The following is a 17,428-nucleotide window of genomic DNA, read 5'->3' on the forward strand; positions in this document are numbered from 1 at the left end:
GGTGCTCAAATTTCAGTTAGCACCCTAAGGATGGAGAAGCTGTTTTTGACCTGGAAGTTTAGTGGCCACTGAAGAACATTTGTTAACTTCACCTGCTCCTTCTTTAAAAGTGGATTTATCTTGTTTAGGTCAATAAATACTGTCACTGATTTTCATATCAGTTAGTAGCTGGGCTTTTAATCATTTTGATGAGCATATAACCTGAGGAATTCTTCACTGAAAGAAAAGCCAAGAAATTTTGTTTACCAAAAATTTTGGGAAACAATTCACCCCAAATCCCTATCCTCATAAAAGGGCATCCTGCTTTGTCTAAAACAATTTATCTTCTTATTGCTACCAAAGGTGTCCACCACTTTAACTTCAAACTATCAGATTTGCCCTTGGATTAAAAGTCAGCTCCCTGTTACCTATTAAATAATGAAAAAGACTTATTCCCTTCACACAGACAAGTAAGAGAATAGACCTCATCTTTCTCCATGGATGTTAATGGACTTGAGAAATTGCAAAATGTTATTAAGAAAACATTATTTCCTGTTGGTGGTTGGTGGGAGGGTGGTCAAGGGGTGAAGGGAGGGGATAGGGGCTCTTGAAGGGCTCCTTTTTTTTGCTTCTTTTTCCACCCTTACATCCTAACAGCACGCACATTTGAAGCTGTATGAGGTTTTGTTTGTTTTCAAGAGATGTTTGAAAGAAGATCAAATGTTTGTGAAAGGCACTGGATCGGCAGCCCTAGAAACTGAAATGTCCCGGAAGCTGTGTGAGCCCGGAAATATCCCACATTTCTATTTATTTTGGCAATTTTACTTAAAACTAGTAAGAGCTGGAGTTCATGCTACAATTAAATTTTCCTCAGGCACCATGAAATGAAAACACATATTACATTTGATTTTAACTGGTTGAGAAAAATGGTGGTTTCTGAAAGTTCATTCTGTGACCTTGAAATAAAAGTTAATGGCTCCTCACATGGGAGAGCTGAGCTTTCACTTAAGTTGGAATTATTCATAGAACTGGGGTTCTCTGGGTTGGAAGGGCTCTTAGGTCACTGAGTTCCCTTCTATCATCTGCTTGAAGCCCCGATACCACCTCACCAAAAAGTGCTAGCAAGCTTGGCCTTGAAGGTTTTAGTGATACAAGACTCACTTCTACTTAAAGGGATCTATTTCTTTTTCGGATGGCTCTAATTTTCAGAACTAGATAAAATAATGTTAACTAAAACTCTAATAGTGATTACTATGTGCCAGGAATCACTTTAAGCAATATAATATGTATTTGTACACAAGTGCTCACATACACATATATATAGATATTATCTCAATAAATCCTCACAACCATAGGAGGTAGATTCAAATAGCACCATTGTTTGACAGATGAGAAAACCAAGGCACAGGTAAATGACATGATTTGCCCAAGGCCACACAATCAGTAAGTAAGAGTCGGGAATTCAACCTGGGCAGCATGACTCTAGAGTCTGTATTCTTAACTGCTATGTTTTACTGCATCTTCAATCTTTATAATTCTCCTTCATCTTAGTACAGAGATGAGCACATTGTAGGTGCTCAATAAAAGTATTTTTTGACAATTTTATTTCAGGATCATGATTCCTTCCATCTTCCCATTAGTTTTACACACAATCATCAATTTGCACCAAGAAATGGTAGAAACAGAATTTTAAATGATGATCAGTACTCAGCCCACTTCCAAGAAAACATCCAGGAAAGCAACAGGTATATAACGTTCACTATAAAGTACTACTCAGCCAGTTGTCACCTTTAGCAGTGGGTCCTTGAACGATTTCAGTTTAATCTCTAGAAATGCAATGCTAGGCTTGTGTCAGTGCAACTCCTTTGCCCTCCTTTTTTTTTTTTTTAATTTTTTTTTTTTTTTACTCTGTCCATGCCTCATTGCCCTATGCAAGGATGAGAGGAATCATTTCATCTCAGCAATGATGCTTATTTTTATGGTCTTTCTCTACCATTATTCAATTGCCTGTCTCACTTAAATTTGTGCATCTATTTCATCCATCTATCCATCCATCCACCCACCCACCCACCACCCATCCATCTTGCATTATATGCCATATATCACTAGGTGCTTGGTATTGACTCTAGAAAGGAGGAGATAGAAAGACAATAATAGGTCCTTCCTGTTTACTTTCTTCATATTATTCAGAAATCATATGTAGGCATTCAAGATGACTGCTTTAGAGTTGATAAAACCCATTCCAAAAAGAAGTGTATTTTAATCCACAGTGTGAGAGTTAAGCATTTTTTAACTAGAAAGTTCCATTCCTTTTTTTTTTTCTTTTAGAGTCTCTGCCTCACTTCTTTTGAATGAAGTTTATCATAGAGTATAATTAGAGTTTATCCAAAACCCTGAGTCATAATTGACATTTACTCAGTCAACAATGAAATAGGGACAAGATAATCCTCTAAAGAACCTTTCCATAGGACATGAATTGTTAATTCTTCTGTGGAACTTGAAGAACCATCTGTGTTTACAGGCTACTCTCAGGTGGTGGTCACAATAAACATCGGCTTATGCATGAGGCTGGTCTCAAAGCATGGATGTCTTAGTGAAGAACTCTGCATCTCCTGAATAAGGTGGCTGGCTAGATGGGCTAAGGCACCAGCCTACCCTTGTCTATTCAGATAGGCCAAGCTTTTGTAACCACAGCAGAAGTGGTTTAGCTCCCATCTTAGTCTTGACATGTTTCTGATTGGACTTTTCCTCCCAGGTTGAGCCTTGGGCATGGCTTTATATGTTTTGTTATATTATATTTATTATATATCCTGTGTTTTCACTGCACCATAGAGCAAGGATGATCCTGAAGTAGAAACATCAGGGGCATGAAGGATCAGGCGGAAAAGAGGTTCCTCTATACCATGACATCTTCAAAGTAGGTTACTTGGATGAAATGTTTCACTTCTTGGTTTAGTCATCTTCTTACACCAAGTGTCATCATTTCCTTGGTGACCACTTCTTTTCTACACCCTCTCTCAGGTCTTATAATTCACAATTTGGGTGATCTTGAGACTTTTTGTTTTATATCTGTGAAGACTCTAAGCCTACTAATTAAATCAAAGAAGCTGAAGGAGATGATTTACAAGACCTGAATTCTGTGGTTCTACTTGGCTTTTTTTTACCTTCAGGGGAAACTATTAAGAAGATTTCATGTGCCATCTATTTCTGCCCTGTCTTTTCCTTTTATTATTATTTCTTAGTCCATGTTGATTATGTGCTCTTCTCTGCTGGCCGGAAGGAGGGCAGCTTAGAACTCAAGCATGCCTTTACTCTTGTATGGATCTCAGTATTCTTATCTTTAAAGTGAAGGGATGGAACCCATCAAATTCAGAAGCTCTTTGTCCTAGTGTTTCCATGGAACAGAAACTTACAAGATTTCATATCTGAAAACCTAAATTTGTGTGTGTGTGTGTGTGTGTGTGTGTGTGTGTGTGTGCATGCGCATATGAGACAGAGATAGACATACACACAGAGTTTTATAGGAGATAGGATTAGAAGGCAGTAATCAGACATCAGAAGTCTTCTGTTATGGCCTGAATTGTATCTCTCCTTAGCCACTCATTTTTATAGTCCTGACTCTCATTAACTAAAACATGTCCTCTTTGGATATAGGAACTTCTAGCTTCCAGAAATGTATGAAAATATCTGTTGCTTAAGCCACCCAGTCTGTGGTACATTGTTATGGCAGCCCAAGAGACTGATACAACTAACACATTTTTATATCTGATTTCAAAGTGCAAAAAAAACCAAAAGGTTCAGTGACCTTCTCTTGTAGGTTACCTCACCGGCCTCACAAGCTTTTAGGCAAATACTTTGTGCCCTTTGGCCTGAACCTGGACTTGACTAAGAATCCCAGCCTCCAGTGACACTGCAGGAAAGAAAATCTGGGAACTTCTATGACACAATTCAGTCTTGCTGAGAATTTTGGGCTAATATTTAACTCTGGACATATATGGACCTGGGCAATTCTTCTATAATAGCTTCACACAAAGTTTTAAAATGCACATAAAAGCCTTGATTTCTATCTTAATTCTTTTACTCTTATTTAATTTTTTTTTTTTTTTTGAGGGGAATGTAGTATCTTATTTGCCTCTTTCATTATTTCTGTTCTTTTTTTCATTCTTGCCTCTGTTTTCCTTTGGACTTCCTTGGGCATTACATTTTTCTTTTCCATTATCTCCATGTTTGTTATCCACATTCTACAACAGGTTCCTTCTCCTTCCATCACATGCATTATCTAGCTCCACCAGGCCTACTGTTCTTCATTCCTCTATAGAACTTCCCACTTTTCTTTATCGCTGTCTGCTTCTCTCTCATCGTCCTTGCCTCTGTCTGCTTAGTCCTTCTCTCCTCCAGTTTCCTTTTTTTGCCTCTGTGTTCAGTTTCTAGCTCCAGTCTCCCTTCTCTGCTCTTTCTTCTTTCCTTTCATCTGCTGACTTGCTTCCGTCCCCACCTTCTGTTCCCCTCCTGGGCGTTTCTTTGGCCCACCTTTCCTTCTCCTCTGAGACTTCGTTTTCTTGGTGGTAGATGGGGGATGATACTGTAAACATCACAAAAATAATTGTATTGAGAACAGGTGGTTCCCTTGGTGTGACAGAGCCTTTGAGTCAGCCCAGAATGCCTGGGCTCCATGTGGTATAGGAGACAACATTGGTGCTGGAGGGATGTCTAGGCCACAGCCAAAAGACCCAAACTTCTAGAACTCTGGGACTTATCTCTGACCCCCACCATATCCCCAGCTTGAAATTTTGAGGTACTGGGTCACCTGGGAAGAGAAAGAATTAACCTGCCTTTGTCCCCTCAAGCACACTTCTCAAACACATTCACTTAAGTTACTTCTGTGATGCTTGCTCCCTGACTTACCCACTGGTTACTGTGTTCTCTGTGCACCAGATTGTGCCCAAGCCCTTTCCATCATTCATGGTGGCTCCCTGGGGTCACCTCTCCCCTAAGCTCCCTGGTCATCCTCCAGGCTCAGCTGCCGACCAGGAATCAGCACATGTGTCACTGTGAACTTCTTGGTTTCTCTTCTTATGCTTTCTGCAAAATGCTAGTTTTGGCTCCAAAGAGTAAAACCACAGTTTTTTGTTTTTGTTTTCTGGTTTTGGTTTTTCAAACAGTGTTCCCAAGGAGACATACTTGGACTTTACTCTCCTTACCAACCCTTCCTCACTTTCTTTTTTCTCCTTCACCTACCCCTTACTCTTCAGTTCTCATTCTTTCTACTTCAGGACTAAAATTTAAGCACTTCTCATTTTTTCACTCATTTTATTCACTCATTCAACAAAATTTATAAAGTGACTAATATGCATGAGATGATTTATGTACTTTTGATGGCATAGATAGTAGTTGTAAGGTTTCTTTGAACTCTAGGTCATAGATAAAGACACCTACAGATTTTGATCATTAGAAATTTCTAGGTATTCCTAGAGCCAAACAGAAATTTCTATGTTTAGTGTGGTTTTTCTTTAATTGAATTTGTTACTGAATGTGAATTTCAAGTAGTTCCCATTTTAACATATATTTTTTTACACCTTTGCAGAATACTAGGATTTGAAAAGTTACATGCTTTGTTATTAATTACAATTATGAAAGATGATAACACTTGTCCAACAGTTAATTTGTGCAGGATGTGAAAAGAAGTGCATGTCTATTTATTAATTCTTAAAACAACTTGATGCAGTAGATATTATTATCCCAATTTTACTGATGAAACTAAGGTTTGGATAGGCTCTGTTATTTGGCCAAGGGCTCTCAGCTGGTGACTGGTGAAGCTAGGACTTCAGTTCTGTCTGATACCAAGGCTCACGTTTAGTGACTGTTCTCCATTGTCTTCTGGTATCAGATTATCCAGAGCAGTGGAAAGGAGAATTTGCAATGTGGAGTGACCAAAGGGATGGATATCTGAGGTGAGAATGATGCTTTTCTGACCTGTAAGCCAGGAGATTGTGGGGCATAATTTCTGTCTGGCCTACCCACAAGTATCCTCAATATCTTGAGGATGGTGGATCCCTCCCCACCAGCTGGCTTACCTTCTGAGCCTTGGGCATGTCGGTGTGGCGCTGGGCACGGACAGAGCGGGCAGACTTGGCAGGCTTGAGGGGTGCGCAGTACATCTCTAGCCTCCTCAGATCACAGCTCCGGAAGCAGCATTCGTCCACAATGCCTGTCTGAGGTGCCCTCCGACTGCTTGAACCATACCCCGTGGGCTTGTCTGTGCAAATCAAACACACAGTGGCCTGGCGTTAGAGGGGAAACTGCTTTCTTCACAGTTCCACCCAGCCCCTGAAGCCTCTCCTCTTTTCATACCTGTCCATCTACACATCTCAACCTCTTCCTAAAGTTTCCCCAGCAGTTCCTGACCCTACAGATCCTTCTGGATTCTGATGTGTCTCTGGACTCTGCCCCACACTCCTTAGCATCAACACATGGAGCATGTACTTTATTTGTGTTAATTCTCGAGTTCTCAGAAAACTGTAGTCAAGGATCTTGTCTATGCCCAAACCTAGTCTTTCCTTAAATATTCACTTAGGTTGGAGGCTGCTACGAATATTAATTAAAAGAAGATAATATTTTAAGTTTTCTTTATCTTTTTAGCAAATCTGAATAGTTTTTATGTGCAGGATGGCTCAAGTGTTTGCTCTTTTGCTTAACTTCTACCATTGTGATGTCAGGTCGAGTATCAAAGGAGTTTTAAGTCTGGAAAGGGCTCCTCATTTTACTGATGTGGAAACTGAGACTCAGGGTGGGCAATGACTTGCTTTAAGTAATTCATGCAATAAGGGGTTGAATCAGGATTCAAACTCAGATCTATTCCCTGCAGAGTTCAAGTGCTTCAGAGAGCCCAGGAAACCTGTCGTGTAACTATGGACAAGTCACTTAAGCCTCTTGGGCCCAGTTTATCCATTTGTAAAGTATATTTAATAATATCTTCATTATAAGAATTCTTTGAGGATTACATGAGATAATGTATGAAACGTGCTTAGAACATCACCTGACATAAAGCAGATCCTAAAGAAACATTTGTTACGTTCTCTGAGTACCCTTTTCCAGGATCTTACATAGTCCGTGACAAAACATCTTCAGTGTTAAGTGCATCCAGAAGCCTTGGAATTCGGAATTGATAACAGTACTAGTGTGATGGTGCTTCCTCTACTACCACCCTGGAGACACCAGAACAATCAATTCTGTTTCTTATAGAATAACTACTACACTGAGACAGTATGAACTAAATGTCCATCTTTCATGTGATTTCTAATTGCCCAGAGGGCACATCATGAATCAAATTTCTTTTGATGTTCGCAAATTAGTTAGACCTCTTTACTTGGCAAGTAGGTTTGGGTTTAGTTTTATTTTGCGTTGTTTTGATTTGGACACATTTTTCCTGGCTCTAGAATTAAAAGAGAGGGCAAAACAAGCTTACATGAATTTGCCACGGGAACTGAAAGTGTACCTAAGTTCTTTGTAATCTTTTTGTTAAAGTAGAACTTCTGTTAAACCAAATCATGCTTATATACCAATAGATAAAGCAGACAAAAGTGAAACTGCTGTGGCTCAGGCAAAGGTGAGGGGACTGGAACTTGGCTTTCTCTTATCTCCCTTACCTCACTTGGGAGGCAGTGGGCCTGGTCTTCTGCCTTGATATCCAGCCTTCATGGAGGAAAATTTGTGAACCACTGATCCTGAAGAATCCAATTAATCAATCTGGCATATATTCAATCTTTATTCCCGACACAGAAGCCAATGTTATAGTTTAAACAAAAAGTCTTACGTTTTTGCAATAATGACACCATTCTGCAGAATGGTGTTTTGAAGGTCAAAATCCCCACGTATATTTTGAACTCCCTAGTTAGGGAAGATCAGACCCTTGGCAATGGACTGCTACCAAACTAGTTTGGCTGCCTTGCTGCTTGAAGGGCCAACCGTTCATGGCATCCTTTACAAACCCAAATGTTTTCCTGATGTTTGGCACAGCAGTCTGGGGATGCTTCCTCCCCGTAAGGCAGGTTTATTGTCATTCTTAGCGCAGCTGAGGGTAGTAACTCAGGGAGGGTTCATTTGTGGTCTCTTTGGGTGGGGTCTGCTTTCTCACTTAGGGGCAAGCCCTGTGGGTGCCTCATGGCTGAGGGGTTTGGGAGGGACAGGCAGCTGGCCCCACTTGAAGCCTCAGTAGTGTTTTCACTTGCCATTGGAGAATCCATTAGTACAGAAGACTCTCTGGTTCTGCTCGCCAGCCGGGCTCTGGCAAGCTGAGACTCAGCCAGTCCCCTGGGCAATGTAAACAATGTTTTTTGTTTTTTGTTTTTATAATCTTTTCCTGGGACTATAAATTAGAGGAAGGACACAAATGGGCTTACATGGTTCATTGTAATCCACAAAGGACTTCTACAAACTTTTTGCTAAGTGGTTATTTCAAGAGGTTGAAGGGGTCAGCCAGTTAAGTGTAGCTGATACACTGGTTTTTCTCTTAGGGTGGGGAGGAAGGTGACTTGGACTACTTTGAGGTATCCCTACTGTTCACCATAGGTAATGGTTGCCCTTTGTCAAAACGACACATTTCTTAATGGGACATAATTGGGATTTTTTTGCTGTATAGTATAGAATAGTAATTTGAAGTTTAAAGGTGGGGCAGTAAAGGTGGTTCCAAAAACCTTCAAACTTGGCTAATTCAGAAACAACTAATTGCAAAATTCATGCTTATGGGTTGAAGATGGAGAGGGGTAGGGTCTGCAATCCAGGACCCCTTTAGTATTTCCATTTCATGCATCTCTAATGTAATCTTCCTTCTGGAGGAAGACACCACCCTAAATCTTGGGAAGGCAGAAAATATAATGTACTGCATATTCCCTTCTTGGAGACTATCAGTAGACATGAACCTCACCACAGGTCTATTTCCTCTTATGAAATAGAAAGTAATCATCAGCACAGCAAAAAAAAAATAATAATAATAATAACATAGTTGGGTATCTGCTTTGTCATCTTTCTTAGATGAGCTCAGAATTTAACATGGCTCAGTCTATAAAATAGCTATGCTTTTCCATTCCATAGATAAATGAATTTAGGAACAGAAATTTAGGACTTTTTTGTAATGCCCCATAAAAAAGTTTACCTTATATCCATATCTTCTTAAAAAAATATTGTTGAAATGGTGGTATATAGTCTTGGATTTTACCATACATCAAAACTGCTGGTTAACTTTCATTACCACAGTTCTAGAAAGATGTTTTTCTTTGTTCATATATTCATCATATCTACAACGGACTAATGGCACTTCATTGGGAGTACATGAATACAGCAAATGTTTGCCTATTGCCCTTTAAAGTTTATTTCATCCTTTGAAGTGTCCTATAAGCTCGATTTCTGGTTCTACATCAAGATATGTAACCAAAGAAATAATTTTTCACTAACTGAGAGGCCACAGTTGAGGGTCAATGTTTTGTCCTTTATCTTCAAATGCCTAATATACTTCTTTTGTTTCTTTAAATTGAAGTACAGCTGACATACTCTATTATATTAGTTTTAGGTGCACAACGTAGTGATTCAGTATTTATATACATTATGAAATGATCACCATGATAAATCTATCTACTATCTGTCACCATACAAAGTTATTACAATGTTATTACCTATTTTCTGTGTTGCACATTGCATTCTTGTTTTTCCTTTATTTTATATCTGGAAGTTTATATCTTTTAATCCCCTTTCCTTGTTTTGCCCATCCCACCCCTTCCCCTCTGACTTGTTTTCTATAGCTGTTAGGCTGTATCTGTTTTGTTTTGTTTGTTCCTTTGTGTCGTTTTTTAGATTCCATATATAAGTGAAATTGTATGATATCTGTCTTTATCCATCTGACTTTTTTCACTTAGTATGATACCTCTAGGTCTGTCCATCTTACTACAAATGGCAAAATTTCATTTTTTTAATGGTTGACTAATACTCCATTGTATATACTATATACCACATCTTTTTTATTCATTCATCTATTGATGGGCACTTAATTGTTTCCCTATCTTGGCTATTATAAATAATGTTGCAGTGAACATAGAGGTACACATATCTTTTCAAACCTGTGTTACATTTTCTTCAGATAAATACCCAGAAGTAGAATTCCTGGATTATAGGTTCTATTTTTAATTTTTTGAGGAACCTCCTTACTGTTTTCCATACTGTGGCAGGACCATTTTGTATGCCCACCACCAGTACACTCCTATTACTTTTTTTAGAGAACCAAAATAAAGATATTTGTTGCTATGGGCTTAAACTAGAAGTCTGAAACAATATGGTTCACTGGAAAGGCTGTAAAATCATTTGCTCCAATATCAATTTTGAGAAAAATAGGGACTTATTATGACGTGTAAATTATAGCTGTTGTCATAGTGATTAATTTTTAAATGAGATAGAATGAATTGTTCTATCCTTGCCTTTATAAACTCCTCATTAGGAACTATGTAATTCTGCTCCAGTGGGCGGTGTCAGAACTGGTAGGTGAATGGGAAACAAATATTGCCTTAGTATAAGAAGAAACTTCTAACAATTTGTACTCAAAAGTGTTAAAGAGGAGATAAACTTCTTTTAAAGATAATGAGCTACCCATTGTTAGAAACAGTTAAGTAAAGACTGTATGAGCACCTGCCAGAGATCTTAGAAACATATTCCTGTATTGTACACAGTGTATGACTGCCATGGTCCCAGCTATTTCAGATTCTGTAACAAGTAAAGAAATGGAGGAGAAAATCCATCTAGACCAAATATTCAGTATGGTTGGAAGTTACTTACATTGTCTTCAAGAAAGAGGTTCAAATATTTTTTTAACTTAGAAAGTGAAAAATTTTTTTCTATTTATTACTTGAGTTCCCCAAGAGGCTTAAAATATTTTTTCCTCACTTGGGACTACCAAAAAAGAAATAGAATAGAAAAACGAGAGTCCTTTCTACAAGTAGGTAAATTCCCAGAGTTCTGTGTTACTGGCATTATGAAGTGACTATATACTAACTCCACCATTAGCATGAACAGATAACATGTACAAAATTTCACAGATCTTTTTCTTGCTGACAGACTCTTGACATTGAAAATTTATTTATTTATTTATTTATTTAGTCAGTAGTTTTGCTCCAAAGCATGCACACCAAATGTTGCTTAGCAGACAAACTGGCCACCACCTAACCTAGGCTTTGACTCCATTATGTGTAGACATAACATGTAGTCACAGTGCACTGCTGTGTCTTGAAAGTAGGCAAACAGACAGAACTCCAATGGTTAAGCAGCTGGCTTCTATAATAATAGCACTTCCCTTTAAATAATGCATGGTCAGTGGAGTAATTCAATAATCGTCAGGGCAAACTTGCTAGTTACAAGGGTTTTGGGCAGAATTGTGGCATCATCAAAACCACACCAATTAGCTGAGTCTCACATTTTGTCATGGAGGCAAGCAACTAACTTCCCTCCATCTCTGAAGGAGAAGGTGTAATGCTGAGATTAAACTGGGATAATAATTTCTAGAACAAAGAGCTCTAGTTGTTCATTACTGGTAGAAATGATACTAATTCTTCTGGTGCTATGTATGCTTGTGCTTCTTATAGGTTTCTCGGAAGGCAGTTGGGATGCTGTACTGAATTTTAATTTCCTTTGAAACTTCCCCTCTTATTGAGAAAGCTTTACTTTAATTATTTAAACCCTGTCAATGGAAAGAGGAGACATTGATTTGAAGTATCAATATTTAAACAATGAAAAATGCAAATATTTTGCAAACAGGGAAATATTCAGTTCTGAAGACACAACTTGCTACTGTTTGGGTTCTGAGGAATAAAAATATTTTCTAGAAATTGCTAACAGGAATAGGTTCTAAAGTCAATCATATTTTGAAGGCAGAAAAAAAGAAATAAGACAATTCAAGTTGGCTGTTTCTAAAAAAATCCACAATTATGTTTGATGGAAAACACAAATGGAGTTATTAAGTAATAAGAAACTACTTTCATTTAACTTTGATTAGCTGAAGATTGATCTCAAAATTAACTACTACAGTAAGAATCCACAGAAGCCAGAAAATTGGGTCTCTTACACCAACTATTTATCCAAAACCTCCAGACATGTTGACAATTCAGAGTAACTCAGAATGATTAATTTCTTAGGGCAATGTTTTCCCATGGGCCACCTTGTCTAATAAAAAATCATTCAGTTGACATAATTTTGCATGGTATACTCTAGGAAAGTTGGGTAAAATATGAGTAATCTTGAACTTGTCTCTATTTTAGCATTTTAATTGTTATATTCATTGGTGGAAAAGTGAGAATTACTTCTCAATCCTTCCTACACATTTTATGGCTTTATATGGAAAACTAGACTCTTTTCATGAATTTCTAACATAAGGAAAATTGCGATAAGACTATTTATCCAAACACAAAATGTGATACATTGATGGTTGATATTTTCTGAATTCATAGGATTGGCATTTAGCTTAAAGCCTTTTGATGAGTCAGTATTTTACCTTTAAAAATTTTTATGGAAATCACACTTGAATGAAAACAATTATTGAGATATATGTTGTCATGTGATTAGTAAAGATACAGAAAGAGGCTTTCACTTCTGTAAACTAGGTATATTATTATGCACTTAGAATAACATACATGCACACACTTACACATGTATCAGGGAGTCAAGTGACTTACCATCAGTATCAAGGCTACTGTCATACTCTTTGAAATTAAGATTGTTTTTGAAGAAGTTTTTCTGCCTTATATGTTGCTATATATGTTGTCCAACATATGTCCACTCTACACATTTCTGCTTTTCTACGCAAGGAGCTTTCCAAGTAGGATTGACCTTTGGCATCTGCAAAAGTGAACACTGAGAAAATGTTCACTTTTCTATGAACTACCTGTCATGAACTTTTCTGGAAAACCTATCACACTTAGGCATTGATTTCATTTTGGCCTATGTTAATTTTTAACTGTCGGTGTTTGCTGGTCCCACTACTTCTCAGTTGGACGAGGTCATCTTTTCTAGGAATCTTGGCTCTATTTGACTCCACCCCCACCCCCACCACTCAGCAACTCTTTCTCAGCTACTAAATCCCCACAACCCCAAAAGACCAAAATCTTCTCGTTACCCAATCAAGTCAATGTTTGTATATCTGTGGGTCTGAAAGGAATGAAGCAGAGATCCATGGGGCTTCCATTTTCTTTAAAGCCTCCTTTCTTTTGGAAGCCTCAACTCAAGGGCAGGTGTAAAAATAGTGTTATTTAGTTAGCCTCTATCTCTAAGACCAGGAAACTAAAGCACAAGGCCTAGGGACAAGAAAACTGGCAATTCAGAGCAGAAATATTACCGTTTTAGGGCTCTGGAGAAATGGGCCAACAGAGTGGGAAGCAACATGATGTATTACTTTAGCCTGATACAATGCCCTGGAGGACAACCGTCTTGCCAGGACAGCACAATTTACTAGCTTAGGTCTGATTCCAGGACTTGGAGGAGATAGATGTAGCCAACAAAATTATATTTTGGCAAGAGAAATGCTTTGCTGGACAGAAATGTTGCCCTAAGGGAATGGTTTGGTTTATCAACGTCTAAGGTAAAAGATAATCAAATGCCAAGAGGTCATTTTTATGTTTGAATGACTTCAGTTGGGCCTGCTATATAAGTTAGCTACCAATTTCCAGTTACATAGTTTCAGTTATTTAGAACATATTACAGGATTTGAGCATGATCTGCCTGTGACATCAGTCATACCAATGAAGGAGGCAATATGTGGAATGGCTAAAAGCACAGGTTTTGGAATCAGACAGATCTGGATTCTGCCACCTATTCACTTGGGCAAGGCACCGAATATTCTAAGACTCAGACGTTATAGAAAATGGACATATGTAAAAGAGTACCTCCAAGATTAAGTGATAATGTGTGCAAAGTATCTTGTACAATGTCTGGTATGCAGTAAGGTCTGGATGAATGTTAGCTATTTTAAGCAGTATAATTACAGAGTTGAGTTGGATAACATAGCTTGCTGAGCAGGTATTGTCCTCCTCTCTTAATCTTAAAAATGTATCCTTTCCAATGTTTTGTTGAAAAAGATCCTTTTTAGATAGAGGAGGACTATTTGCCATTAAAGTAAATGAATAACCATGCCCTTTGAAAGGATATCCAAACTATAGGTTGTATAGATTGTTCTAAATAGTTTTAATCTAGAATAGACCCTTTGAAAATGGATGCATCTATCAAGTCAAACAAGGCAAAGTCATATGGGCTTATTTTGAACTCTCGTTACCTTTGATTTCTCCCCAATAGCAATTCAGTGTTACCATGCCCATCCATCCACTTCTTTGAAAACAGTATTGCAAGGCATGAGGTGTGTGCAGGCAAAATAGGTGGTCAGAAGTGGTTTCCCAATCACTTTCAACCAGCATACGTATTTTTCTCCTCTCTCTTCACTTCATGCCTCAGCTCTTTCTTTCCTCTTCTTTTCTGTACCCTCTCCTCTCTTCCTACTGACAACTGCTGATGTTTTTGCTTACTGATGAATTTTAAGACAATTTCTATGCAGACTTCATAGTAGCCTAGGAATTAGAATTTAGTTCCCTCCCTGGAATGACTGAAAACTAGGGCTCCCTCCCCTGCCAACCTCACTTTGGGAATAAGCAATCACCAAGTATACAGTGTCACCAGGCCCACTTAGTCACTACTCCATCTTGGACCCATGCCTGAATGAGGTGAAAATAGACAATAAGAGAAAGAATACGAAGGGATGTTGAGGAATTATGTATATGGACTTCACTTATCTCATTTTTTTGAGAAAGACTATGACGGAAATTGTAAGATGAGTCTGGCTCCAATCTGGAGATTGTAGCCATGCTACCAACTTTATCTCTTCTACTTGCATTGTTATTGTTCATTCACTCTTTCAAATGTGGTAAGAGAGGCCTTGTAGGCAAAACATAAGGCACTGGTGAATAGAGGGTAACACCCTTCTCTCTGGTGCCACAGAAAGATGAATCAGCCAAAAGAGTATTGAAACACATTCTCTTTATTTTTAGTTTCACTCTAAAGTCTATCATTTCTCTTTTCTTTGCAACTTGGCACCTGCTCTGCGTTCTCAGGGGCCCTGTTCCCTGTCAGTCTCTCCACTTAGGCCTCTGTGTTTTGCTCAGGGCACATCTGGAGATTTTCCCAGGGGTGGGTGTGACACAGTCAGGATGGCAGGTGAAGGGGTGACAGCTGCCAGGGCAGTTTGGTGTGTCTGAAGGGAGAGTGTTGGGAGGGGGAGGCCCCATAAGGAGAGGCACTGGGCCTGCCTTAGGCAGTGAGCTGTTGGAAGGCCGCCTCCACAGCAGCAGACATAGCTCTCGGCACTATTGTAGAGAAGGAACAGCCAGAGTCAGCGACAGACTGAACACGGAGAGAGAAGGAGGAGGAGGGAGGGAAGGAGAAGGTGGCCAGGGTGTTACATGATATAAATAACCACACGGCGTGCAGTTTAGTGCCAGTTGGGTGTGTGTGATATCCCTTTCATGCCGGTGTGTCACCAATGCTGTTCCTGAATTGAAAGGTCCTGGGAGGTGTTTCTGTAGCACCTACAAGAGTGTCATATGCAGAGAGGGAAGAAGAAGAAGGCCATGTGGTATATTGAGACAACCAGGAGTTTCCTTTCTGTCAGGTTTAAATTTAGATGAAATAAATTTTAGGAAGGAAAGAGTTTAAGGAAAGCAAGGATCAGTGTTGGATTTGATGGAGGAAAATAGGGAATGTCTAATAGGGAGGCAGGCTTGAGTAAGAGGAGGGGACAAGACCATGTATGGGGATTGAAGAAGCCAGTTCAAGGAGGATACAGGTGTGAATTAGAAAGAGGGTAATAGGGGGAGTCATTTATTGGAGCTGTTGAAACAGTAGGAAATCAAACTACATTGTGGAAACCAGGGTCCTGAAGGCTTAGAGGAATAGGTGAGGGATGGCCTTCACTTGTGTGGGCACTTGGAAATGAAAATTAGTGTGAAATCGTGGGCACAGTCTTTTACCATTACTTTTTACAAAGCTGCATCTTCAAAAAATGAATAAGCAGACAAGCCCTGGGAGGGTTGCTCATACTGTCGGCCAGAATGCTAAACTTGTAGCCCTCAGAATGGCCAACTTTTTATTTCACTGGTTTCCTTGGTGTCTGTGTATATGAATCCTCTGTGAGATAATTCAGTTCCTTCCAGGGGAACACACGCATAGTTTCCCTGGAAAATTCCAGCTACAACCATATGCTGTCTCATCTCTGATAAAGTGAATGGGCTTCCAGGCAGGTCATCATCTCTGCAATTGGTACCCAGCATCTGCCCAGTGGATAAAATTAGAAGATGACCACTATAAACATGGTTTTTCAAACATCACCTCCTTTTTTGGTAAAATAAACTAATGCTAAGGTTACTAAAATTTTAAAATCTGTACAAGGAGTTCTCAGGTTGTAGTATTATTTATCAAAATACCAAGCAGGTATGCAGATTAGACTGAAGAGTTCATTTAGAGTTGTTATATTATTTCAGGAACTTTCAGCTAAATTCTGGACTCATGAGACCATCTTTTATTTCTTTTCTTTCAATGGAATTTTGCTGCTATAATTTTTCTCCCTTTTCTCTTAATATTTGATTATTTAAACATGACCAATAGACTTGAAGGACTTTCCTCAAATTATTGTATTTTACAATTTCATACATCTTTGGACATCATAGCAAACTTAAGGTCAACAAAAGAGATTTCTTAGCAATCTGGCAATCACTAAGCCTGTAAGCTTTTAACCACCCAGTCATCCTAATCTTCTTCCCCCAAATATTATTTTTCTGAATTGAAGAAGTAAATTATGAATAAGGAGAGGGAGACATGTGGTTAAGTTGTGGCTTGTGTCCACGATAAATATTGTCTGAATTTAATTTCATCTAAGACTGATAGCATGCCTACCTCTTTAAAACTTACGAATGTTATTTAGCAAATATTATTCTCAACTAATAAAAATCTCTGATTTTCTTACTTATTTTACTAAATTCAGCAAAGAAAAATACTTTCATCTTTGATATTCAAAATCACAAAAGAGAAACCAAACTCCTTTCTTTTTATTTTTTTCCTCACATAGTCAAACATGCTGTGAATGACCACATTGCTCTGCTCTGGGATTCCACTCTGAGGCAGTGGCCTCTTGGCCTTCTATCCAGTTGCTCACTTCCATGAATTTACTTTCTGAGAACTAGAGACAGTTGCCCCAGAAGCTGTTTTTCAGTTTATCCATGATTGGGGAATTCATTAGCCTCATTGGGAACAAGTAACCTGAGGACTAATATGTCATATTGGGACAGGATATTGCTTGTGGGACATTTTATTTCCTTTAACACTTGCCTTCTGTCTGCTCTCTGTGGCTCAGATCTGGGTTTGGGAAGGTTGCAAGGAG

At 38.7% G+C, this 17,428-nt stretch overlaps 1 protein-coding gene across 5 annotated transcripts in view; it reads right to left on the reverse strand.

The window, feature by feature from the left end:
• The window catches only part of IGF1 (insulin like growth factor 1), a 72,355-nt gene that overhangs the window by 11,055 nt on the left and 43,872 nt on the right, over positions 1 to 17,428 (reverse strand). For 2 of the 5 annotated variants that reach the window (XM_032844333.1, XM_032844334.1), the window contains exons 3-4: positions 6,054 to 6,235; positions 3,599 to 4,561 (exon numbers count right to left, since the gene is read on the reverse strand). In XM_032844333.1, the coding sequence (XP_032700224.1) occupies positions 4,400 to 4,561; positions 6,054 to 6,235 (344 nt within the window). In that variant the 3' untranslated portion in view covers positions 3,599 to 4,399. Of the gene's footprint in view, positions 1 to 3,598; positions 4,562 to 6,053; positions 6,236 to 17,428 lie in introns of those variants that run through there. The other 3 variants (XM_032844338.1, XM_032844339.1, XM_032844335.1) reach the window with 2 other exon arrangements.

The sequence above is a fragment of the Lontra canadensis genome, unplaced genomic scaffold, assembly GCF_010015895.1.
Source record: "Lontra canadensis isolate GAN:19392208 unplaced genomic scaffold, GSC_riverotter_1.0 scaffold150, whole genome shotgun sequence".
Taxonomy (NCBI): Eukaryota; Metazoa; Chordata; class Mammalia; order Carnivora; family Mustelidae; genus Lontra; species Lontra canadensis.